At 45.9% G+C, this 26,664-nt stretch overlaps 1 protein-coding gene across 1 annotated transcript in view; it reads left to right on the forward strand.

The window, feature by feature from the left end:
* LOC104371887 (fibrillin-2-like) overlaps positions 1–26,664 on the forward strand; it is a 101,205-nt gene that overhangs the window by 19,131 nt on the left and 55,410 nt on the right. Inside the window, exons 4-7 of the mRNA XM_086627866.1 lie at positions 2,513–2,608; positions 4,664–4,759; positions 19,422–19,619; positions 20,993–21,118. Of these exons, the coding sequence (XP_086483992.1) occupies positions 2,513–2,608; positions 4,664–4,759; positions 19,422–19,619; positions 20,993–21,118 (516 nt within the window). The remainder of the gene's footprint in view (positions 1–2,512; positions 2,609–4,663; positions 4,760–19,421; positions 19,620–20,992; positions 21,119–26,664) is intronic.

Genomic DNA, 26,664 nt, shown 5'->3' on the forward strand with positions numbered 1-26,664 from the left:
CCCCACATTTCTCAGTTTCACTAAGCCTTCCCCCTTGCTGAACGCGTTGAATGCAAGGCTCGGGATGCTGGGTAGGGAAGAGCTCTGACAGACGGACAGCTCTGACAGACGGACACTTCCTAGCTACCTCTGTCTCTGGGCAGCCCTCCCAGATTTGCTGTATGTAATTGCTTTCCCAGGGCTGATTAATTGTAGTGAGGGGTGTAGGGTAAGCATGTGCTGGAAGCAGTGCCTTTTCCCAGAGAGACTGGTCTCCTGTCTGACAATCTGGGCAATGCTTTGAAGCCTCGAGCTTCGTTTCCTTAACGATTCAGCTTTCATCTAAATTTGGCCCGATCTCTGGCCATAGGAAGAGTAGTAGACATCATGACTAATTCAAACCACACTAGCCATGCGTGGATTAAATGTACAGCACATGTGCCGAGCGTTTCGAATGTGAAGCTCCGAGACTTCCCGTTCCACTCCTCCTTCCTTCCAGGCTTCCTATGAACAAGGCGTCAACCACATCGTTATCCTTATTGGACACTTCTGAGTCCTACTACCTTTTGGACAGACACTTCACTTGCACTGGCCCCAACTTTTCCCTGCTTGGAACTGATGTTGCATGCACGGAGAAGACACAAGCTGCAGCTGAGCATCCACTCACATATGCACTCTCCAGCTCCACCTTCTTCGAGCTGCCAAGTCACGGCCCCTCCTATCCCTGGCAGACACGAACTGTGGAGTACATGCTGAAAAACAGTTTTCACATAACTTGCCTGTAACCTCAGGCGCTTGCAATTTGAGTTGTCACATCTTACAGAGGAAGAACGCATTGTTCCAGGCGTTCCAGTGGAGAATGAAAGCTGGTTGACCTGTATTTGTAACTCAGTGTTTAGCAGTAAACCTCTCTTTTTGGGCTCTTCTACTTTAATACCACATTCCTTAAACATTGAATAGTGATGAAACAGTTGAAGCCGATACCGACTTTGTGTTTACATCAGTATAAAATTTCCCAACTCTTATTTGTTGCCATTGTTTCCCTACAGTGTGTTAATCACATTCAGTCTGTCACAATCTAGTGTGAAAGCTGAACTCTAACACAGAAAGAAGAATAGAAGATACGTGCTTTTCTTTCCAGATTTCTTTAAAAAAAAAAAAATCCCTCTTCTATTAAAAGAATCTCACCAACAAGACCACACAGTAATGGTAAAAGGAAGGGAAATATCTTAAAAGTTGATGATTTTCTTTCACCAAAGAAATTCTATCCACCCAGACATCTTGTGGGTCTTTTAATACGAAGGCATTGTAAAGATCTGGCAGCCCAGAATGTGAAAAGTGGGTTTTGAAAATGAGCAATAATCAAAGAGAATAATAAAAAGACTACAAAATATTTGATAAGTGTAGTATCCTAAAAGAAATAGTTGTTTATTGGATGGAGTTAACAAAGGGAGATATCAGGAAATATGCCCTTACCCTCCATCACATTAGCTATGGCAGGACGTCCTGTAGAAAGGATGAAGCTGCAAATGTTTAATCAGGGTAGATCTCTTAACGAAGTAAAATGATATGTGCCTTTGGCTTCTGTGGAATACGGTCTATTCATGTTGCACTAAAAACTGTTTGCCATAAGGGAATGATGATACCTTGCCCTGTGTGAGATGGACTTGGAGGATCATGTCCCCTAAATTGCTTCTAGTTTCACGTGGCCCATTGTGTTCCTGGCTTTCCTGTCTGAACAGTTCAACAGGACCCAGGTACAGGAGCAACATCAGAAGGACACGGAGCTGTTGGAATGGGTCCAGAGGAGGCCAGAGAGATGATGTGAGGGCTGGAGCACCTCTGCTATGGAGACAGACTGAGAGAGTTGGAGTTGTTTAGCCTGGAGAAGGCTCCAGGGAGACTTCTAGCAGTCTTCCAGTACCTAAAGGGGCTACAAGAAAACTTGAGAGGGGCTTTGGACAAGGGCGTGTGGTGACAGGACACGGGGCAATGGCTTTAAACTGAAAGAGGGCAGATTTCGATGGGATCTAAGGAAGAAATTCTTCCCTCTGAGGGTGGTGAGGCACTGGCACAGGTTGCCCAGAGAAGTTGTGGCTGCCCCATCGCTGGCAGTGTTCAAGGCCAGGTTGGATGGGGCTTTGAGCAACCTGGTGTAGTGGAGGGTGTCCCTGCCCATGGCAGGGAGGTTGGAACGAGATGATCTTTGAGGTCCCTTCCAACCCAAACCATTCTATGAATCTATGATTCTTATGTTTAGGGAATAAAGATCAGATTATGGTATACACTTTTGTAAGCAACTCTGGTGTAATTATACCTCAGTATAATTGGAAGCCTTTGACCACACCACGAGCTCGTATCCTCTCGTGGGAAATGAGCAATCTCTCCGTTTGACTTGAAGGAACCGAGCACTTAACATCACCTTTAGATTCTGCACTGAGACTAGAAAGTTTTGAACATCCATTACATGTGAGGTGTTCACCTCTTATCATGGACAAATCGTTGTGTAATATCTCCCTGCTCTTCTCCACAGTCCAAACCTGCAACGTGAGATGCATGAACGGTGGGAGCTGCAATGAGGAGTCCTGCCTCTGCCAGAAGGGCTATACTGGAACATACTGTGGACAGCGTAAGTACTGGCAGCACCTGCTGTGTACACGGGGAGCTGAAGAGCAAAGCTGAATTCATGCAGCCTCATGACTAGAGAGGTCACCTTGCACACGCTGACGTGCTCTTTGATGTCATCACTATGTTCTCCTCTCCATTGGAATCACAGCCAATTGGTATAGATCTATTGGTATAGTAGATCCAATTTCTCTGTGAATATATCTATATACAAATATATATGTGTATTAGATATTATTTATCTGTAAATAGTTTTAGATAAACAGCATATTCTCTGGGAGTGGACTTTTTGTGGGAAACCATTTTAGCTCAAATGAAATCTTCTTTCAAATAGAAGAAGAAAAACCAAAAAAGAAGAAAAAAACAACTTTTTTTTATTATAAGTTATACCTGGTTACATCTGGGGAGGCTCAATTTTTACTTCTGTTTATTTTACATTACTGACATTCTACAGGGAAACCTCAATGTTGTCATTGAAAGAAATTTTAAAATGTTTTACAACTTGGTTTTCCATTTTGTCAAAGCATCTCTACTTTTCATACAGAGCAATTTAATTTTTCCCCCTAGTTTCCTATGAAAGATATTTGGAAATGTTAAATCATTGCTTATGATTCTACAATTCTACAATTCTACATTGTAGAATTAACAACCAAACAACTTAGGTGCCATCTTTAATAAGTGCCTACTAAGCACGTATGCATAATAGTTTTGAAAGAAACTCTCTCCAATGGAACTTTCCAGGCAAATTTCAAATCCCTGTGTGGGTGTGAGAGTCACTAAAGTTCTCAGTGAAGTCTAGGAGAATTTTTTTAAAGATGGGCAAACCACCATGTTTCCCCTAAACTTATCCTCAGCTACGACTTATTCATTTTTTGCTGAAACTTTCCAAAAAGTTCAGCTGAAGGCAAACATACCATATGGAAAATTTCATTCTGAACAGCTAAATCTTGGGAAAATTATAAGTAACAGCAACCAGGGGCTTATAATGGAACGTACTAGGCAACCTTAATTATGTGCTGCTACCAGCTCCACCTAGAATATCCTCAGTAGAGTTTTCATAATGGTTCAGATATTGGCAAGACATCACTGACAGGGTGGGGAACAATGGAGAGTCCCACTGGCAGGGTCCCAGCAGAGCAGATTTCGGCTTCCTCGGCTCGAAGAGGGGTGTAGCCTTTGAAGGCTGTGAGATGCAGCAGTACCTGGCCTCTCTACAGCTCCGAGCTTGGCACTAGACCAGTGAGGACCACACTGAGGTATCGTGCAAGATTGCTGTGGACCTCACCTTTCATGAGATTATATTCTTCTTGTCTTCAATGTGCCAGTGTTGTAGGGCAACTGAGTAGCTCAGAGAGTGAGGATCTGTATAGGAACTTTAGGAAGTGTCGTAACAGCACTCTTCTCGATAGTCTTTACAACTGCTGAGATTTTAATAGGTCGATGGCATCTGTCACAACCAGCAATTGCTCATGTCGTGGGCAGAATTGTTCCTACCTTCTGTTCAATAGCTTAGCCTCAGCCCAGGACCTCATCAGCAACCTACTCCTTTTACTTCAGTCCTAGACTATTGGCTGCAGTTTTTCAACTAAGGGCAGCAGATCTAAGTCAATGAATACTTGTGTGCTGATCAGACCGGTCCTCCTTTGCTTTGGGTACGTGGGATTAGATGGCTGACTAGTCTCCTCTCCTCACATTTCACTGTTGTCATGCATTAAACATTTGCCTTTATGCAGTTTCTCATTTGTAGCCATTCATCTTGACCTTGACATTTAAATCCCAACGCTGACCTGAATGAACTGAGATTCCAGAGCACAGGAAATCCTCTCAAGTGAAATAGGAGTTTATAGCCTTTTAATAAATGGGTTCATTCATAAACAGGAACTGATTTTCCAGGAAAAAACATCAGACTTTTCTCTGTATGTTCACTGCATGGACCAGACTCCTGAGGGGTGAACAACACGGTGTAGGTGATACTCCAAGTCCTGCCAGCACCACGCGTCTCACCCTGTGGTTTCACTAAGAGCAGAAATCACGGATTTCTCTTTCTGTTTCACAACAGCTGTCTGTGAAAACGGCTGTCAGAATGGAGGTCGGTGCATTGGGCCAAACCGTTGTGCTTGTGTCTATGGATTCACCGGTCCGCAGTGTGAGAGAGGTAAGGAGCACGTTTCCGTGTTATCTCTGACAGAGAGCAGGATCAGGACTTGTATATTTAAGTATGTGTATTAAAAATACTCCATTCGATGTAAATTTCTGCTCAAATCCTCTACTTGATGACACAGCCCATATTGACAACCTCATGCCCAAAGCACTCCCTGAGAATCCCGGGTTATCCCATGTGCAGGATGCCAAGTGCCTCCTGACTGCGCGGCTGTTGAGTGTCCTCTCCACATGTGGCCCTTCGTAGCTGTTTCTTAAACTTAATAAACCCCTGTGCTGAATACAAAAAGGGTTTTTTTCTTTTGAGCATTTCCCTGTTTCTTGTCTTGATAACCTGGTGGGAGTGGCTTAGAAACGCCAGGAAGCCCCTTACCACGGCATCCTCATGAAGGGATGGTGACACCATCAGTCCCTTCCTCAATACTAAGACAGAAGGGAAAAGAAATGTAAGCCAAAATTTTCAGATGTGCCAGCGTGATGGGTTGACCCCAGCTGGCAGCCCAACACCCATCTACGTCTCTCTCACTCCCCTCTCCCTTGGGATGGGTAGAAGGAAGTCAGAAAGACTCATGGATGGAGATGATGTCCGTCCTAATAAGGAGAGCCAAAGCTGTGTGTGGTAGCAAAGCAAAATATCCACTCTGTTGTAGCTACAAAAGCAAAACACAGCACCACGGTGAGGAAAGTTGACTCCATCCCAGTCAGACCCAATGCAGCCAGCTAATTTTGGTGCCCATCTGGAGTTACGCTGGGCTGGACTTGCAGGTCTCTCAGGGTTCACTGCTCTTGCTCAGCACCCCAAGCACAACTCACTGCAGCTCTTGCAGAGGAGTGATGTCCAAGGAGTTAGGGACCACACACAGTTAGGGACCACATGCAAAACGCTGGTGTAAGGACTTGGCCAGCTCGCACAGGAACTCCGTCAGACGTGGGCAGACAGTATTTCACCGGCGAGCACTCAGCTCCCCTATCGGTACGACCATTTCTGCAGCCTCCTGCCTCTCTCACTGTATAGAATCAAATTCCTGCAGCAACTCAATTTATTGGCTGAATTTGACCTGTTCTGGGTGCTTCGGGAGAGTTACTTTTGAGTGAAGGAAGTCAATAGCACGTACCATCAAAAATTAAAACCAATGATGTCACCAACACTAACAGCCGATAGTTTTCAAATGAACGTGAACCTGAAACCCCAAAAGTCAATATTCCAACCTTTGCAAAATTATTTTTATGGTTAAGTGCTATATTTACTTGAAGAACCTTGAAAATTATGTCCAGAACTTAAGGTTTTCCATGGAAGAACCTTATTTTAGTAAAAATGTTTCGAAGGGAAACATAAGCCAGCTCTGGTTTCCTGTAAACCTCATGCGGTTTGATGCCAGCTGCTCATCCAGTATGAATCGAATTGGCTCCAGTAAGAACCACGATTCTCACCAGCTCTTAGTGAAATGTGGCTTTTCTGTATTTTGTCCAGCCAGCATGTGCTGAGTGGCTGGATCAGATTTACGTTTGGGCAGTGTGGGTATGACTGAGGTTTTGGCTGAGACATGAAATTTCTCCCTTTCCTGTTGGCTTAAATGGACATCTCACAACGTTGCTCTGATATGATTTTTGGCAAGGGCGAGAGTGGCACAGAGCAGAAATGAAACTGAAACACGAAGCCAATGTGCAAACTCCCAGGATTAAGATCAAAGCACCCTGGAAATATTCTGCTTTTCTAGCCTCTCACTTTCTCAAGATTGGGCTAATTCTGTTTAACTCCGTGTCCAAGCATTGGACTGTTCTTGCCTTTAATGTTTTTTTTTCCAAGTTGGGGATTCTTGGCAATGTGATTTAGAGGGTGAGATAGGAATATAGTTGGTTTCCGGTAGCCCAGGCATCAGTCAGTCCTGCTTGAACGGTGGCCAGCAGAAATACGCAGAACTCAACATAGTTGTGAAATGTTCCTGGGGCTGCAAAAGCTTCTACTGAACCTAATGGTGCAGGTGCCCCGTAAAAGGCTCTACCTTCCCCTAAAACCCTAAACTTGAGCTGCAGAACCGTGTCTGTAGAGCTGCTTGCTTTTTTTGTCACTCGTGGGGATCTGAAGTATTGAGATTCATAAATCGATACAGACATTGGCTGGGTTTGAAAAGGAAGCTGGAAATTTCTTAAAGAAACTTCTGGATACAGCAATGCCAGGAGGGACTGAAAAATCCGACGGGCCTGACTCTGTGCGTGGAGTCAGGATAGGAGGGAGAGTGGAAAAGGCAGGGAAAGATGGGGTCTGAGCAGGGGCAGACTTTGGAGACATCTTGTAATGTATAAAATTCTTTAAATAAAGAGAGCATTTTTACAAAGCCTTTAGAGATTTGGTTTAGTCCAGACTTGTACTAAGAGACAAAACAAGCTCTCCAGCTGTGCATACACGGCTCTTCCCTGCCAAGACAAACAGAGCGCTCGCTCTGCTGAGAGATGGCAAAAGTTACACTTTTCAAAGAGGCTCCTGGCTGGGCAGCCGGTGAGTTTTGCAGCCAGGTGAGGTGGTTGTGACTGACCTACTGAGAATAATTAGCGTGACAGCAGAGAACTTAACCCTTCCAAGGAGAAAACGCATTCCTGCTCCGTCACTCGGCCTGCTAAGATGAGGTCCCTAAGCACCAGGCTTACTGGAGACATGGCCACTGTTGAATTTCTACTCCATTTCTCCGTTTAAAGCAGCCGTGGTGTTTGACACGTTCACCAGCATCCTTGGGAGCCTCCAATAAAAGGAGACTCAAGTAGCACGGATCATCTATAGCTCTCAGTTTAGCTCCAAGTCTCGTTCCTAGATTAGATTAGATTAGAGCTGCGTTAGTCCAGCCAGTATCTCTGCTGAGGAGTTGGGATTTTTGGAAAGGCTCCTTAGCTTTGTGCAATTGCTGTTGTTTCTAGCGTGGCTGTTTGCTGTTCCTTTGCTCTCTGCACTCTGCCTTCCTACAGGGTTTGGGGTATCAGTTTAGACTGGCAAGCACCGAAAAACGTGCCCATCTCTGCTGATGAAACCCCACAAATCCGTCCAACTGCAGATTCATTTAGGGTTTTAATTTGACTTTATTTTGCTATAACCATAAAAAGGGATAATTTTACTTTTAAATGACAATAAACTGAGTTCCTGAATGCTCTGCAGCAGCTTCTGCTGCTGTACACTCAACAAGCTTCATGTTCATCAGCTTCGGGCTCCAGTAAGAGGCTGCTTTGTACTGGGAGCAATCTAACTACCTTCACACTTCATTCAGGAAATACTCCACTTCAGAGGTAAATACCTTAATAGCTAGGTACTCAGAGAATCTTAGCATCATTTCCTCTCTCTACTTGACATCTTCAGGGATGAAGAACTAGTGGATATATTGTATAGCCCCAGCAGCCTTTGGTAACATGAGCTCACATTACATCAGTGTCAGAGGAAAAGCTGCAGTACAGAAAAAATGAATCTGTGGGAAGAGAGGCCAATTTTTTTTTCAATATTTTTACAGAAAAATGAAACATTTTGATGTTGTGTCTCTGATTTCACCCTCCTTTGAGTAGGAAAAAAATTTGTTGTAAAAAGTGGAAACGTTTGACTCAGGTGAAGGTGAGGAAGCTCCTCTTGTGTTCCAAGGATGGGGTTTAATTTGGTTTATGGTTTTTTTTTTTTTTTTCCCATCCAAATGCTTAAGTCTTCACTGTGGATGAAAGAAAATCTTCTTTTACTTTGGAAAAAAAAGATTTTGAGAGTAACATTCTTGATCTTTGTGGTTCCTCTGATTTGTCTGGTTCAGAAGGCCCTTGCTATGTCTGCATGTCCTCTCCTCTTAGTGGTGCAAGGTTTCCAAAAGTTTAACCAGCGAACTCGTGGGGTGGTTTTCTTCAGTGCAAACACTTCTGGCCTTCTCCAAAAGCGCTGTAAAGTATCAGGACCTTGGGATACAACCAGAGTGGGCAAAAGCAGGTCCCAGGAGTAAACAAAACATGGAAAAAGGAGAGATGATAGCATCTAAATCACCACTCAATACCTTTTACTTTAAAGCTGTTGCTGACCTGCATCTGTTTTCTTCGTGCATCTCCGTTATTCTGCTTGTATCAAAATACAGCTTTTTATGTTTTAGCATGTACCTAACACGAGGATCACCTTTGGTGTGCGCTCGGGGAGGATTTCTGAGTCTCCACAATGTGTCTGTGTCTGGAGATTCGCCAAAGTTTCCAAAGGATTTTGATGTCTTTTTTTCTTTTGCGAGGGTGAGCCTCGTGAGCCCAGTGTTCTTTATCACTCGTACAATTCCAGTCCTGGAAGAAATCTCCGTTAACAGTGAGTCAGACTAATGCAAGTTCCCCAAATTAACATATTTTTATATGCTATATCAATTTCTCAGAGATCCTTACTGTATAGGACAAGAGTTCTTCTCATCCTCAGAATTTCATTTGATTTCTGTCAATCAGTCTAACTGCCACTCGTCCGTTGTCCTGAAATATTTAAGCACTAGAAGAATTCCGTAAGGAGGCCGTGGATTTTCATATCTGTAGGTGATTAAGAGCAAGCTATACAAATATTAGTTAGGTCTAATTCTGGTAGTCAGTCTTGTCTAAGGGAAAGAGAAATCCCGAAGGATATCCAGCGTTCCCTCCAGCCGTAGCTTTTCTCGTGACAGATGCCCGTGCCGTATATAAACAAAATTTGTGATGGAAAACACCATCTTGTAACACACAGATGGATGCTAGTGAGTGTCTCAGCAAAAACTGCGCCTTAATCTACTCAGATTTCCAGATGGTGGGAATATTGCAGAATAGCCCATTATTCTTGCTCGTAAGGCCCCTCGAACCCCCCTCCTGAGTAGGGTTATTAAGAGTGGCTTTGTCTCAACTTTTCTGTTTCCTCTTCATAATGATTTTTTTTTTCCCTCAAAATTTTCAGTCTAATTTAGAGGCTTAGGAGGAACACAGCCTCTCAGGATGTGTGCGATCCCCGTGCGTGCAAAAGCCGTAGCAGGGAGCAGCCAACAGTAACGTGGTCCCTTTGCTCCCTCCTAACTCAGGTCACAGTCCTGAACTTCTGAAATGTTGCTCCAAGTGAAGTTAGCAGTAGGGATGGACAAATTTCATATCTTTAGCTGGAAGCTCCCGCAGAGCCCAGGCGTGGCAAGAACATACATCATGGAACAGCAAGAAAGGGACCACAAATAGTTCGTGGAAATTCAAGAGATAATTCAGAAAGGTCTTTAATCTCAGCCTTTGCGTTGCAGATGAAGGTAGGTCAAATTCATTAATTTGAGCTGCCCAGTAGAATTCCTGTTCTGGGAATAAATGTCAGCTTGGCAAAAATTCTCCCCTCTATACAACCCATGGTTGTGCCTGCGGTCCATGGATGTTGTGAAAACGAGCCCCAGTCCAGCTGCTCTCCTGAAAGAAGAGCAACACACAGCAGTGATCCCAGAGGTAGGAAAAAACCAAGGGAAAGCCCTGGCTACTGTGGCTCCTTTCTGTCATGCCCACTCAACGCTGTCTGGGTGGTGTGAGTGTAGTACACTGCTGAGACATGAGTTTGCCCAACACCTGGCAGCCCTTCTTCCTATCCATTCCAGATTAAGTTTGAAATTACTTCAACTAAAAATCTTATGGATGAATGCTATTGGCAGTGGTTAAGATATTTTTTTTTTTCACCAGATGAGCTTTTTAATAAAAAACTGTGTTTACAAAGAGATTTCTCATGCTCATTAGGAACCAGGCGTTCAGCTGATTTTTCCTAGTGGTCTTGTTAATCCAGATGTGAAGACATAAAGCAGAACTCATAGCTGAGAGATGCGATGGAGTTCCTTCTCTCCAGCCTGTCTCCAAAACTGAAGCGTAAGCTCCTATTTCTCTACATTAATCATAGAATCACAGAATGGTTTGGGTTGGAAGAGACCTTCAAGATCATCTAGTTCCAGTCCCCCTGCCATGGGCAGGGACACCTTCCACTACACCAGGTTGCTCAAAGCCTCATCCAACCTGGCCTTGGACACTGCCAGGGATGGGGCAGCCACAACTTTGTGGTAGAAAAAGCATTTTGATACTCAACTGTAGTCCAAAGAGCTCTGACATCTACTGCTATAACTTGCCTGCATTTATACAGAAAGGTCTGGCAGAAACTTCACCGTGAGTGGAGTTCAACTCTGTACTCGATTGTAGGTCGCCTTTTTCCCCCTGCAGACAGGTTTGCTTGATAAAATAATTATAGTTCTGTGAAACTACGTTTTCCTCTGACCTCTGCAGAAAGCCAGTTGTAGTCTGCTGGGAGTACTGGTGGGATGTAGGCACATCCTGTGCATATAATTTTCCTGCATGCCCATGGACTTTATGGTACAATCTTTAATGAGACAATCACACACTCGTTTTCCTCTGCCAGAGGATGGGCAGCACTCCCAAAGCACAGCTCCTTAACACCTTTCTTTGCTGCTTGGTGTTCAGCACGTGGCTCAGAGGGATATGAAGATGCCAAGGAGAGCGCAGTGTTTCCACGTCCATTAATTCAGTCTGAGAAGGATCTGAAACATGCTATTTGTGTCTGCTTGGTCATTTCTGAGACAACTTCTGTCTGTTTCAAGATAATTTAGCTGTGGATAAGCCTCTTGCAAAGAACACCTGCCCTCCCTAGCACAAGCATTGTGTTGCCACTCTGAAATACAAAACCTTTGCTGAATGCAGCGACAGACGGGTGAAGATGACTGCGGCTCATGCACAGTAACAATCTGGCAAGACCTGTAAAACCAACGACGCTGTTTGGAAGTCCTTGCTCAGTAGTGTCCTTGCCGTCACCTCCTTCAAGCTCGTTTTCCCAGGAGGAACGTAGGCAAAGTCCACAAACCCTCTGCCCAAAAATGCTTCCCACCTGGCAGACATAGATTTCTCCTTCCCTTACTCAGTTCTATCAGGAACACACAATCAGCTGTCCAGGAGGAATCCCCCCAAATTCAGTCACAGCTCAGCCCAGCCCAGCTGCCATCTCCATATACTCCTTCCCCTGGTATCCAGGAGCCTGCCCGTAGCCATGAGCTGTGCCAAAGGAGTCTCAGAGATGGAAGACTTCCACCTGGGGCAAGTGTGCGTGTGGGGAAGAGTCTGGAGCTACCAACCCCCTATGGTCACCCCCAGCATCTCCATCCCTGCACTAACTGACCAGGCAGCGATTCAACAGCCCACGGCGTTCTGACCCCGTGGTCTCTTCCAGGACGGAGGACACAGCGTGCCAGTCCCAACCCCCTGCCCCAACCTTCCCAGGCATTTCTACAAGTGCTGGAACTACCAGTCCCACGTTGCCGTGTGTGTGCTTTGTGCCTCGGATGCTGCTGCAGCAGAGAGCCCTTGGAGGAGGGTTGTGCATGGAGCTCTATCTCAGGTTTCATCAGGCTAAGACTTTGACAGGAAACTGTAAAAATAGGACAGGAAAACTTAAAAAAAGTTCTCCCTTTACTATTTCCTTTGAATATGTTTTTTCAGCACTTGGAATGTCTGGCCTTATAAACTGCCCCAGCCAGCTTTTTCTTTTCTGCAAAAGTCCAAACAGTTAAACACGAGGAATGTGGCTGTGTTTGTATGAGGTAAGGAAATGACTAGGTGGAGAAAGTATTCCATGAGAAAGGAGCCCTTTGCTGAGACCCTCGCGCTGTTCTCCCTGCATCCACCATCCCCCCCCCCCCCAAAGCTGTCACGTATCAACGCGGCCCGAGAGGCTTAGCAGATATTTAGAGGCGCATTGTGAGCCGAGACCTACGGTCCGTGGTTGTAAAATCTCTGCGTTTGTGTTTAGTGCGGCAGAAATAACGGCAGGAGGTTTTTTGCTCGGCTCCTTTCGGTCGTTGCTTGGCCGGTGGCTTTTGGATGCCGTCCCCCGTGCGCTTTCCCAGACCTTCACGGTCTCTCTATGAGCAGAATTGCTCCATTAAACGTTGAAGTTGTGTTATCAGCTCTTCCAGCAGGTCCCAGAGCCCTTCACCGTGGACTCCCCAGGGAATACCCCCAGCACAAGCAGCCAGAATTTGTGTGGGAACCTCTTTGGGTAGAAGTTTGCAGCAGGCTCTGCCAGCTCACTGCCTTCCCTTGCTTGCGGCGGCTCCCGCTCACTCCTCGAGCCGGCTTTTTGTCGTGCTCCAAAAGCCCGGAAGGTCACAGCCAGGAAGAATTGCAACGCTGTGCTGCGTGTCCCTGCGGGACCAAACCTCCTGCTGATGGAAATCGTTGATTGGGATTAGAAAAAGAGATATCGGGCTCGATATCCGCTCTCCTGTACGCGGTTGCTGGAGCTTTCAGAGGTGGAAGGCTGCCAAAGCCTGGGGCATGTGTTGGGGTGACCTCATCCCAGCGAGGTCCGGAGCTCCCCCCGGGAATTACTTACAGGCAACGTTTGTCCTGACTGTTTTAAGAAAAAGCCTTCAGCGAAAGCATTGTTTATTATGAGAAGGAATTTGATTTTTAGCAAAGAAAAATATCTTCTTCCTTGCAGCTCTATTTATTTTTTATTTTTTTTTTTTTTATAAAGAAGGAATTCACCCAGCCCGTGGCTGGTCTCACGAGGGGATTCCAGCCAAATGGTGCCAGAGGAAGGACAGGCTGAGGGTGTAAAGGAGAGCTCTTCAGTCCCTTCACCTTCCTTTTAGCCTGCGGATCTGCTTACACCACTGGGGTCAGGCATAGTCGTGCCTCTAGGACTGTGTTTTAAATAGCAAGGAAAGTAGCGCGGTTGTTCCTGCTTTTCCATCTTTAGCCAGGGATCTGAATTCCCATCACGAGCGTTCATTTACTGGGTGACACCTTGCTGGGTAGGTGGATGTTACAGAAGTTAAGGGAAAGCATTCTTCTTCTTGTGAAAATTTTCCAACCAAATGCTCCTCTTCAAAAGCTCTCTGTCAAAAACTACCAATTTTCCCAAAGGGACAGTAAGAACCAGTTAAAAGGGAGTAAAATATTAATTTTAAATGCCTTTCTTTTTTCCCCCCGCAGCAAAACAGTAATTTAAATTGGATATGAAATAAAGTTTTAAGTATTTCAGGTTCAGATACCGTTTCAATTCAGGTGTTACAAAACATTTGAAAAATGCCCTTGTTTATGGCAACGTTCAGTTTGAGATCTCCTTCAAAGAAAGCAGACTGAGATGCTGACATTAACATTTCCCTGCAAAATAATAGCATTGACTTATGCTTTATATCCCAGGGAAACATTCCCTACAAAAGATTTCCATTGTTTTAATTTAGCATCGGGGAAACTGAGCAATAGAGAAGGAGCCTTCCAACTGTTGTGCATAAATGTTTGATAGCCTCAGAGTGGTAATTTTAAATAGTCTGAAACTGATTATTCTTTTTTAATGAGTCCAAGCTGCATTTCTGGCATGAATTATAGCCATGGCTGGCAAAAAGTAGTGCATCATTCTTTATTGCCTCTTGTAGGAGGTGAGACGGGTTCTGGCAAGGTGATCTTGGGTTAAGTAGAGTAGGCAGAGCCAGGGCAGCGTCCCTGGTCAGCACAGCACCCCAAGAAATGCTGGAAATGGGGAAACAACAAGGTTTTGTGTGCTAGCTCGGCTGACCCAGGAGCACTCCAACCCATTTACTGCACTTTAATGTCCAGCTCCTTCCAGCAGTTCCATGCAGCACGTGGGTGAAGGCAGATGTCCACAGCAACCGTCAACCGTTCCTCCGCTTACATCATAGATGCACTAATTAGGAAAGTTAAAAATGTCTTAGGAAAATGTCTAAAAATGTCTACAGGGATGTTTCAGGAAGCTGTTTGCAAGTGGAATAGCGTGGCTCAGCGTAAGAGCATGTGTAATGGCATAGATCCCACCCAATAACTCCCCAAGGGTTTGCGGCTTGGAATTGTCAGGAATGACCATTCATTATCTATAGGGGTTCCCAACAATCTCCACGACAACCAGCCAAACATGGAAACTGGGAGTGAGGTCTATTCCTGTTACGCTTCCTCTGCTGAGCACATCTGGGGCCTGTGTTGGCTGCAGGGTCGAGTAGGTAGGACTCAATGTAGCCCCAACCTGACTCTGCAGCATCTGCAGAAGTCCCTAGTCCAGGTTAGGTGGTGCTTCAAAGCTGTATGTGGTGGGAGAGGAGGGTTTGGAAACAAAGAGCATAGCACGGAGTCGGATTTCTTGTGGTTAATGCAAACATGTTGATGCTTCGACTCCGATTCCTCGGTGCCTTTTGCAATTTGAGCACGCGCTCTCCTTGCTGGCTGCTCAAGACGAGTAGACATGAATAGCAACCTAATCTAACTCCACGGCGATAAGAAACCTACGGAGCGAGTGCGCTGAGCGCCGTCTGCTTCGGAATTCATAGGGCAAGAAAGAAAAATGAGAGCAGTGCATGGATGAGGCTGATGGTAGACGCTGGGAGAGAAGCTGATGTCGGTCCTACGCTGTGTGTTTGCTGTTTGCAACACCGTGACTGGGGAGGTGAAGGCAGGCAGTGAGCTGACGTGGTTTTTGCAGCTCCAGGTGATTGGTAAAGGCCCAGATGTGCCACGTGTTGAAAGTTAATTTGGGGTTAAAAGTCTCTTCTGTAGAGGTGAGAAGATTCTGACTGATTCTCCAGATAAAGCCTGATGCAGTATTTCTTGCAATCTCTTTAATGAGAACTTCACCTGCAGAGGGAAAGGTGGAACTCATCCGTATCCTACCACTGGACGCCGGAGCTGTAAGGCTGGGTGAGCCTGGAGGAGGAAGCAGGGAGAAAGCTCAGCTTTTAGCCAGGAAGCCACCTCGTCTCTGTTTTTCTAAGAAATGTACCAGCAAAGACCAAACTTCTGAAGGACAACTACCTGCCACAGGGTTCCTGGAAGATGGGATCCCATACACAGACTGTAAAAGGGCTTTAGACATCTCCTAAGCATGCATTTTTCCTTCATAAAATTTGATTGGTGCTTCATTAAAAATTTAATAATTTGACCATTAAAATTAGCAACAGATGGGAGCTGGCACGCAGCCAGGCTTTCTGGACTCCAGACTGCAATTCCCTTGGCTTCGTTCCCTCCAAAGAAGTAATCTACATATGAAAATCTATTTTTGTCAATTATTTGTTTAAAAGGGGGTGTTCTCCTTACAATCGCGCTTTCATTATCAATCCGAAGGAATTCTTGCCGCAGTGTACCCGGCTGTGTCTCAGCAGGATAATGTGGGAGGTGCAAGTTTACCCCTTTTTTCCCTGTACAGTGCTGCCATGCCTCGATTTTGGGTTAGACTTTTATGTGATCTGACTTTCTAAGTCAATCTAAACCCTTTGTAGGTGCAACCACAATGACATCGGGCACGTGTTCCTCTCCACGCTCCTTTTGACTAGGAAAAGGGGAAAGCAAGCCCTCTTTAGTAGGTGTTTCTGCATTGTCCTGGGGTTAACCAGGCTTCAGAATAGCTCCAAAAATATATGATATTTCACAGCAAGCACGTAGGCACTGCTGTGATCAAGCCTGACGACCGTTAGCTACCACGATGCTGCAGCACAGCGCTGACCCAAAAACAACTCTGAAATTTATCTGCCTGGAAGGCTTACAAAGCGGTGCAAGGGTGGATTGAGGGCCCTTGGCTGAGATGAATTTAGCCTCAAAGCTCCAGCAGTGTCCATAAGCTAATGTCTGGGGAAGAGTATAGGAACAGGGCAATCCTATATGATCCTCCTCTGTAAGATTTTCCTAGGCACCAGGCGTCTGTAGCTCGCAATCTTTGACGATTCACAACATCCTCTGTTAGAAGAATTCTTCTCAACTTATATGTTGCTTGAAGAACCATTTTCCCCAATTTATTTTGAACCAGCATCACTTCTTATCTGCCTGTGATGCCTCCTGGTTCTGGCTCTGCAAGTACCTGGTTCTGCTCTACAAGGAGGTGCCTCCACCTGCTCCTCGGCACTCAGGATTTTGCACCTTGCTGTCAGGTCTTCTTCCAGGTGTTTCTTTTTCAGGCTGAGGACTGCTAACCAGTGCAGCTGTTCCTCATACATCAGCCCTTCCACTCCTTTGATCATCCTCGTTGCCCTTTTCTGATCCTTTCCCCATTCTGCTAGCTGCTTTCGGAGTTGGAGGCTCCCACTACAAGCAGCCCTCAGGATGGAAGCAAGCTGTGAGTCTAGTGATGATGTTCTCCTTCTTGCTCTTCGTTCTTCTCCTAATACTTCAGTACAGTCTGTTAGCTTTATTTCTCATCTTTACTGAGTTGATCACTCCATTGAAATGGGATCACAAAGCAGTTTCTTTCATAGTTGTTTGGGTATGGTCATTGAGAAGGTTTAACTTGTTCACTGGTGTGCTTGTAAAGAGTTCTCCTTGGTCTTTTCCTCAAGGTTGAAAGCAAGAGCCTTTCAGCTTCATAAAAAAAGACAACGGGTGAGAAAGCAACTCAGATTTTGTTGATTTCCTTTCTAGGAATAAAGTAGAAAAAACTAAAGCATTAAGCTTGGCGTGGCAGGAGATGTTAATTAGGACCATGTGCTTTGGTATCTTGTTAAAATTTGGGTCAAAAAAAGGAAGATGATTGTTTGGTAACTCACCATTGCAAGCATGGTACGTGTTTCTGTTCTGATTTCCGAACAAAGGCATTTTTATGAGATCATGTCACCCTTATACCAATGTAACTTCAAAATCATTGCTTTTTTTTTTTCCTTTTTCTCAAATCCTTCTTGCTGTTTATCTCTCATTGACATCCACAGACCAAACTTCTTTTGACACTTTTGCTTTTTAAGTATGACTGTGCTCCCAACTGCTCAAGAAATACAAATCAGAGGGAGCCTTAAGCTGGAAATAAGCAATTATTGTGCTAATTGACTCTTTCCCAGAGACAGAGGAGGATTTCTTGTGTGGTTTCCATGTGGCTTATCCTTACCCTGATGCCGGGTGGGACAATTATAGCATAGATGAACCTCCCACAGATTTTACTTGGCACAAGCTGCAGGACTGAGGAAGGCACATCAGCACAGGCACTGTCAGTCTGAAGCCCGCAGTAATTACCAGCATTTCCAGATGATCTTTCACAGCCCAGGATAAAGGCACTCTGCCATGGCTTCGTGCAAATGTAGGTTCTGCCAATGTGGCTCTCATGCAGACATACCCTGTGGGAGAAAGCTTTGTGTCTCAAACCATCTATTTTAATGGTTTTCCTTCCTTTTTATTCTTTGCACATGTGTGCCAGGATTTAAGGAGGAGGGAGCTGATTGCGATGATCGTGTGTAGGAAGACTTATCGCTGAGAAATGGAGCTTTGCTTTGTTGAGTCTGTAGCATTCCAAGACATTTCTGGAACCAGAACTATTAGTCAGGAGATGTGGACACCAGGGCTGCCCACAGCTCACCATTTGGGTATAACCACCCTCCACACAAGGTTTTTTTTTTTTGTTGCTTCCCGTGTCAAATCCAAACATTTCACTGCAAAGACAGCTGAGGGCTACTCTGGGTATTGATGCAGGGATTTGGGTTCACAGTCAATTACTAATTACTGGGCACTCCAGCATCCAAATTCCCTAAGCAACTTTGCAAATCTCAGCCAGACGATCTGAAATAACGGCTGTTTGACCAACACCTAACTTCCTTAGGCAGTTCATGTGGAATTTTCTGCTCTGATAATAACATGGTTAAAGGTCCTTTTTCCAGCCACAGATCAAACGCTTGCATGCAATCATCTATTCCCAGTAGAAGGAAAAAAACCTCTTGTTTAAGAATTTTGTTTCCTGATGAATGCCTGCTGTGCTAATATCCCTAATCAAGGGTCACGAGAGCCCAGACAGTGGCAAAACCACATTCCTTAGCGCAAACAAGCCCTTCAAAATCTTTTTGGTTTCAAGGCATAGGAGGATCCTTGTTGGGAATGAGAAGCAGGCTGGCTGTTTCTGCAGCATCTGGGTTTTAAAGATGTAGTTAAAATTGCCAGGAGACCTTTAAGAGTGAAACCGAAGAAATGAATCACAACGACGTGTATTACTGCAGGAGGTTGTCTTTCCAGAGACTGTCAGAGAGCGTGGAAATCCCTTTGCAGGATTTACAGTAGGCATCATGGGGAAAGGTTTGGGAATTCTCTTCCAGAACGTTTTGTGGATGAGACCTAGGACTCTCATTCTGCAAGCCAAGGAGAGGTGATCCAGCAGGAACGTATCTCCATCATCCTATATGCTTACGTTACATGGACCGTTGGGCCCTAAGGCTGTCCGTGAGGTGCTTGTACCACGTCATCTCTGACTGCATCTTTGCCCCCAACTAAAATGAATCTGATTGCTCTGCTGACCGCAGCAGTTCCGCAGAACAGGTGAACTTGCAGCCTGGAAATTGCCTCTTTGCCTGATGTTTCACGTTTTGAGTTCATTCTGGGGTCAGTACTTAAAGGCACTGACTCAAGGCATAGAATAACTGTAGTTCATGGGATGAACCTGAGGGAGACCAGGAAGATGATCTGGCCTGGAGAACCTCTAGGTGATCATGTGAAGCATGCAGCAGAAAGAAGGTTACCATGTCCAGCACTGGTCTCCAGAGTGGACTTAAATTTTTGTTCTTTTCAGGATTGCAGATTTGTTTTTTCCAGAACTTGTTGACTTTGCACTTGAATGGCTGTGCTGGTAGGAGAGGGAATAGGTTCTCTGTGTGTTAGACAGAAAACCTTGTGTTTGTGTCTTGATCTAACCTGTGGATGTTTTTGTTCTCCCTCAGACTACCGTACTGGTCCCTGCTTTAGCCAAGTAAATAACCAGATGTGCCAGGGCCAACTCAGCGGGATTGTCTGCACCAAGACCATGTGTTGTGCCACCATTGGACGGGCCTGGGGTCACCCGTGTGAGATGTGCCCTGCCCAACCTCACCCCTGCCGCCGAGGTTTCATTCCCAACATTCGTACTGGAGCCTGCCAAGGTAAATGCCGTGGACATCTAAGAGGATGTTCCCTTACCCATCCTGCTGTGCACTGAAAGGGCAAGTGCTGAATGTCTGCCAGGAGCCCTGATAGAGTTCTCTGTGTAAACTTTGCTAAGTCCATCATTGTATGTCACAGAGCGTCACCATGGACCTTGGGTCTTTCATGAGATCACCTAAGATCATCGTAGCTCACTTTAAGGTTTTGGCCATGCTGTGGTTCTCAGGTGACATTCCTCCATCTCCCAAGATGTAGCGAATCAGGCTGGTGTTTCTCCAGGTTTAAAACTAATTTGCAGCCTTCCAGGTACCCTCATTCTGTGGTGCTGCTGTTGTTGTTGGAGCTTCTGTCCCAGCACTGGAACATGATCAGCACTTGTGTCAATTTACAGTGCTCTGTAAATTGTATTATTGGTTCCAAACAGAAGCCATAACTCTTTTGAGATCATACAAGCAATTAAAATGTACATAAATCACATGCTTAGAGGTTGCATTCAATGTTTAGGACACCCAGACAAAACCAGCAAGATGGTCCACTGAGTTCCCATCAGCAGTTCCCATTGGTAGCCTTTCTGGAGCTGCTGTTAATTCTCCCCACTGGTGGGTTGCAGAGGTCTCCATGAAGAGTTGCATGAATTCCTTTCTGCATCTGCAACTAATTTCAGCCTTTACCTGCCATGATCAAAAGCCAAAATTACAGCCCAAATCCCACATTTGGCCAGTGTCTGTAGGAAAAACTGGGAAGGCTGAAGAGGACAACTCTATTACAATCCGTGTTTTTACGGCCCAGTCTCTTCAGGAGAGCTTGGCCTGTCTGACACGTTTGTCACTCGCTATTACTGCAAGCAGAACTGGAGTATAAATAATATCTACAACACATGAGTGTACTGGTTCCAGTAGCAAGTACTGAGGCCTTCTGGAGGTGCTTTGGAAAGTACAGTGTCCCTTCACCGATGAGGAGACCATGGCCTCAGGAGAGCCTTCCTGGGACAAGGCTGAAGGGCAAAAGCTTATGGTCCATAGGTTCCTCTCTCTGCCCTGCAGCAGGAGGACATCCCACCAAACCGATTCGTGTCCTCAGCTCAGCTACCAACCTGCAATGAACCACGAGGAGGGTAGACACGTTTTCCAAAGCAAACATCAGTGTTACTACACTTTTGTCTCCCTTTTCCTTGTGTAGATGAGCCCGTAACACCTTTATGCCCGTTTTCTGTCCTTCACCTTATTGCTAATGTAATCTGATGGGTAATTGCCTTAGGAAATGGAAATCCACCTACTTGGAGGAAAGCTTCTTCTTTCTTACAGCACTCCCACCATGCTGGGATTTGTTGTGATGACTGCGCTTTCTGACACCTTTGCTCCTCTTCCTGTAGATGTGGATGAATGTCAAGCCATTCCTGGCCTGTGTCAAGGTGGAAACTGCATCAACACGGTGGGTTCTTACGAGTGCAAGTGCCCTGCAGGACACAAGCAGAGCGAGACCAGCCACAGATGTGAAGGTAAGAGTGCAGCCTTCTGCACGGCTTCACCAGACGGCTCTGCGCTGGGCTCCCAGATACGCTCTGAGAGCACTACAGCTTTAAAAACTTGAGGATGTTCCTGCTCACAGGGCATCTCCAAGGCTGGCAAAGTAGAGATGCGAAAGAGCTCCCATGCCAGCCTTGATCCTAGCTTCCAAACAGGAGGGAGTACTGCAGGCATCAAGGTGTCTTAGAAAATGTACTGCAGTATGAATTTCTGATCTGTTTATCTGCTTCCCAGAGTCCAAGGCAAGGAAATGAGGAATAGAGCTTGCCTGATCTCTTAAACTAGAAAGGGGGCTTTTTTTTCATGCAGGTGTTTTCTGAAAGGTATTTTAATGACTACACAGACTCATTGAACAGAAGGGACCTCTGAATGGCTCCAGCTCGCCCTCCTGCTTAGATCAGGACTGGTGTCAAAGCTAGGTCAGGTTGCTCACGTTGCTCAGTTTGATCAAGTTTTGAAAATTCAAAGCCTTTTCTTTTGGGGCTCTTGTCGCAGGGTTGCGCCACTGTCATGGTGAGGAATATTTTCCTTTTCTACTTGATACTTGTCTTTTTGGAGCTTGCGGCTTGTTGCCTCTAGTTCAGTAGAGTAACTGGGAGGAAGGCAAAGTGGGTGGAGTCCCTAGCTGGGACGATGATGGAATAAGACAACCAGAAATGGCATCATTTCTCTCAGTGCACTGCAGAAGATCTGATTCCATGAGATGAGGGCATGGAGCAAGTAAATGCAGTGTTGCTTCAGTGACTTGGTGATATTTTTCCAAACTGACATGTTGGCTGGAACCCGAACCTTGTCCTTGAGTACAAAGCAGGCACAAGTGAAGATTTTCCATTTAAGACATAAAATGCCAGTCAGCAGCACACCAGTGAGCGTCTCTCCTTTGAGCCAGTGGCCTGATACTGTCCCAGCCCTGCAGGGGAAGCACACCTCCCTGCCAATCCAGGGTTGTCTGCAGGCAGCCTGCCTGCTCTGCCTGATTTTCCGGTCTTTCTGGTTACTTTGTAGGATGCACCTTGCTCATTGTCAATCGAGTTATAAATGGGAGTGACCTTTTCAGCCTCAGCATCTCTCTTGGAGCTGATACAGTGCTTCAGAGGCATGGCTTGTGCTTACAGCTAGGGATGCTCTGAAACATGACTGCCTGAGCAGGAGCTACGGAGCTACCGTAGCTCAGAGTTGAGCGGTGGGGAATGCAGCCCGACTCTTCGTGGCATCAGCCTTAGCCTGGTGCTGTGGGCAGCCTGGAGAGTGCAGTCAGCTTTCGAACTCTCCGGAGAAGTTCCCAACCTGGAGGAAGGGAACTTTGCAGAAACTCTTCTTTGCCTCTTCTTCAGCATGGAATTTGGAGGAGTTCAAGTATTAATTACTTTCTAAACTCTTCAGTGGAGGGCCCAGATGCTTTTCCCAGACGTACAGGTGCCATTCTGCTCTGAACATGTGGGCAAGCTGATCTGCAGTGTCGGCAGCCAGATCCCCGTGTCTGGAGGTGGAACTGCAGGAAACAGAAAGGACCAGTCTCAACAGCTCAGCAGGGTCTGGTAAGGTGGTGCCACTTCCAAGGGAAATACTTTCCAGGCTGTTAGTGGAGTTGCTTAGAAATGGCCAAACAACTGCTCCTCAGACCAGAGGACTAGCTTCATTTGGGATGTGAAAATTTAACAATGTTAAGACCAGTCGTGGTAGTTAAAGCAGAAATCTGCCTGGTTCTGGAAGCCTCTGGAACTGCTTTTAGGCTCAGGATAAGTTGATCCACTTAGTTATCCACAAGTAATCCACTTGCATTACTTAGTTAAATTCAGGACTCGCCTAGTTAGTGAGAGGCAACGTCTTGGTCCATGCCATGGGGCACGTGCTTCCATGGCAAAGCGTGGAGCACAGGCTGGATGAGATGTGGTATGTTAAATGCCACGGTGCCACCAGGCTGAGCCCTCTTCGTGAGGATCCAACTGTAGTTCCTTGAGGTCCAGTCTCAGCATCTCCTTCACCACTGCTCGGCTTGTCTCTGAGAGGTGTGCAGACATCTATAGGAAGGACACACTTTTCCCAAGCATTTTGCAGCAGTTCTCGTGGGCCAGATGCTTACCTTGCCAGGCAGGCTGCACCCCTCAGAAGGAGGGGAGTAAACATGTGTTTGTATTTGCCGAACATCTGGCAAATGAAAAGGGAAACAGCATTAAACTTTTCCTGCCTTGGTTGTTAAAGCTCTTTCCCACATACCCCAAAGAAACTCTGCTGGCCTGTGTTTCCCATTTTAGGGATAAAACGTGTTCGTTGTGCTGCTGTGACTGCGTCCCACCTAGCTGGGCTTCATTCCTCTCCAAGGCTCTGATGTAACCAAGATAAGGGATGATGAATGCACTAGAATCCAGATGTTGAACCTGGAATTTGTTTCCAGGTGGCAAAGTTACACAGAGAGAGCACTTAAAGCAGTCAGCATCACAGCAACCCACCCCCATGGCACTGTGGGTTTGACAGCAGGCATTGTCCCGTGGGGTTTTTTCCCAACAGTCAGTTCTCAAGGAAAGGAGCATCACTTCTTCCAGGTCACTGTTCCCATATCCCCACCCTCCTGCAATCCAGACGTTTTCCTTGCTGGTATAATTCTAGTAGTCTGTGTGTCAGCACATGCTGTGTGACCTGGGTTCAGCCCTTCTGAAAAACCTTTTCCAAAGTGAGACGCCAGTTATGGAGGTTAATCCTCTGGTGAGGGATGGACGTTCTTTTACATTGAGAAGACATCTGTGTTGATGGATCTTCCTTGGCAGGATGCCAGGACATTTTCTAAAATTTTAACAGAAGGGTTTCCTGAAGTGCTCCGGCATCCAAGGACTTGGAACCGGTAGAATCCCAATCAGCCTTTTTACACCAGTTCCCCACACCCGATGACGTCCCGTGCAATTTGGCTGGCCGATGGGCTCAGGCCGAACTGCACGAGAACCATGGGCCCAACCTCAGGACACAAAAAACTGTTCTTGCCTTGGTCTGCCTCGCCCGTGTTGGCTGAGGACCAGGCAAAGCACATATGAAATCAGTTTAGCTGGAATCTCCTATATACCAAGATGAAAAACAATCCATTGTCTGAATCTGTCATCCAGATGCGAGGGGCCTCTGCGTGGGTCCTCGCTTCCCAGAACGCCTGCAAAAGCAGCGTGATGTGGCCATAAACAGCTTCCTTTCACTCTCCTTCCTGGATGGCCATAAAAAGAGACATCTCCAGCATCTACGGTGTCTGTTCCATCACTTATCTTACCTCGATTGCCAAGGAGACCACCAAAAGAGGATGCTTCCCTTTGGTATGATTTACTGACCTAGGAGTCCTTCTGTGAGAACGATGTGGACATGAGGGATGCTCTAAACTGACAGAGTTGAGATTTGGTTTTGAGGGCTTGTTTCCCAGCTGTGAATCACCAGCGTGACCCCACCAGGCAGTCGGAAGGTGAAGACGGTACCTTTGGGTTATCGCTGCTCCCCTCAAGGACACGTCCCCCACCTGAGTCCCTAAAATTATGTGAACAGGGGAACAGAAAGCCGGCGTCTTGTAAGGGGTTCATCAGCTGCTAACACTTTATAAACGTAGGAAGATCTGGGCCCTGTCTCAGGGTTTGCTGCGTGCGTTGATACGTCAGGAGCAAACTACTTGGTACAGCTGATGAGCACTAAATTCCTGATTTGCTGAAATCGTCTCTGCTGCCAAAGGGGCTGGATCAGTCCAAGTAACCTCCTCACGGAGCCAAGGGTTTTAATCAAAATAACGACCACAAGCATAAGAGGATATTTTCTTTATCCAGGTGTGCTCCAAGCCTAAAATCTCCAAGCTGCAGGAGTTCCCTTGTTGAGTCTGTTTGCACTAACTTTACAGCTGGTGCAAGGAGCGCTTTCTCAGCTTGCACTGAGACCATCTTGCTTTAGGAAGAGGAGACAGTTTCCGCTTGTTTTCAGATTCCTTATCCAAGCCTAGCATCCAGGAAATATTAAAACTAGATTAAATGTCTATGTCAAATTCTTCCCTGGTTCCCAGGAGCTTGTATTTTCTGCTTAGAAGAGTCCTCCTGGGGAGTGAAGTCAGCAGATGGGATTGCGTTTGAGCCAAAGGTCAGAGCCCGTGTCACCGTGTCTGCTGATTAATGATGTCTCCCTCATTAAAGCAGCAGCAGCATCTACCACTGATCTTCTTTGGGCTCTTTATTGGTGGGAATAGGCAGGGGGAGAGATAATGTTGTTCCTTATCTCTTAACACAAACGGCACCTGGAATTAAGGCTCCGTTTTCAGTTCCTGAATCCCTGAAGGATAAAGATGCTTTTCTGATGTAAGATTTTCCATGCTGATAACGGAGGCCAGCTCAGGCCCTGATCTCCCAAGCATGGAGGAGGCTGCAGCTGGATACGCTGGATGAATTTTGGTCAACACCAGAAGGAAAGTGATGTCCTTTTCCTAGCTGCAAAACGTGAAAGCGTGCACACAACATCAAGTTTGGATTCGAACCTATGTATCTTCCAAGCTCAGGGCTGCTCAGTTCCAGAGTTATTTCTGCAGCTCGTCTCTAATGAATGTGACACTTTCAGATGGTGGCTGATTTTGTGCCTTTGTTCATTGTATTCTGAGGGAGCTCGAGGGATCCAGAGTTCCTGAGCTTGGGGCTGTGCGATGTATAATGAGAAATTTCTGGCACAGAGAGTTGCCTGCTCGCTTTCTGAAAGATATAAGCAGTCTTTGAAACACAGCAGTGGTGGGGGGGTGGATGGAGGGTGGGGAGGGGGAAGGCTGGAGACAAGGCCAGCTTTGCAAGTGCCAAAGGATTGCGTTTATGCTGTGTTTGTATGAAGAGATGAGCAAGGAGGGCAGATGTTGATGGTGTAGGGCTAAGTGGACAGATACGATGCCTGGCTTATGGGGAAAGTGGAAAAAAGCAGGATCTGTTGAGGTTCGTAGGGGAACGAGAAAGTGTGTGAGCACTGAGAGAAGGACATGCTTATATCCAGCTGACTCCTGAGCACTGCTGGAAGAAAAGAATTGTTGAGGAGGGCACAAGAAAGGGCTCCTGGTGCTAATGGTGCAAAACGAAGAAAGGAAACATCAAAGCTGAAGTTAGACACCGTCCTCCTGGTACAAAGACCTTGATCAATAAATCGTAGGGAAGTTGGGGGGTTGTTACACAGAGTGACGTTTTTAAATTATCCTGGAAGCAACCATAAAAATTACACCTAAGGGACCAATTCCATGGCGCGTTCTTAAGGGTGGAATTGTTGACTGAATAAAGCTTTTCGTTCCATAATTTTAGTGGTTCTCTGCCAAAATTTAACTTCTTTTCTGAATAGCCCTTCCTCTACTGCGTAACGAAACGCTCAGCCAGCTCCGTTATCAGTGAAGTACGTAATGCCAATGCCTCACCCAGGATGGTTTCCAGTGCCCCAAAAGGAATAAGTGTCTCACATCCAAAATTGTTCCAGAATGATAAAATGTACAAGATACCAAAAAATACAGAGAGAAACACCAGGCAAGGGAGCAAAAGGCACTGTG

Source organism: Tauraco erythrolophus, chromosome 28, assembly GCF_009769465.1.
Source record: "Tauraco erythrolophus isolate bTauEry1 chromosome 28, bTauEry1.pri, whole genome shotgun sequence".
Lineage (NCBI taxonomy): Eukaryota > Metazoa > Chordata > Aves > Musophagiformes > Musophagidae > Tauraco > Tauraco erythrolophus.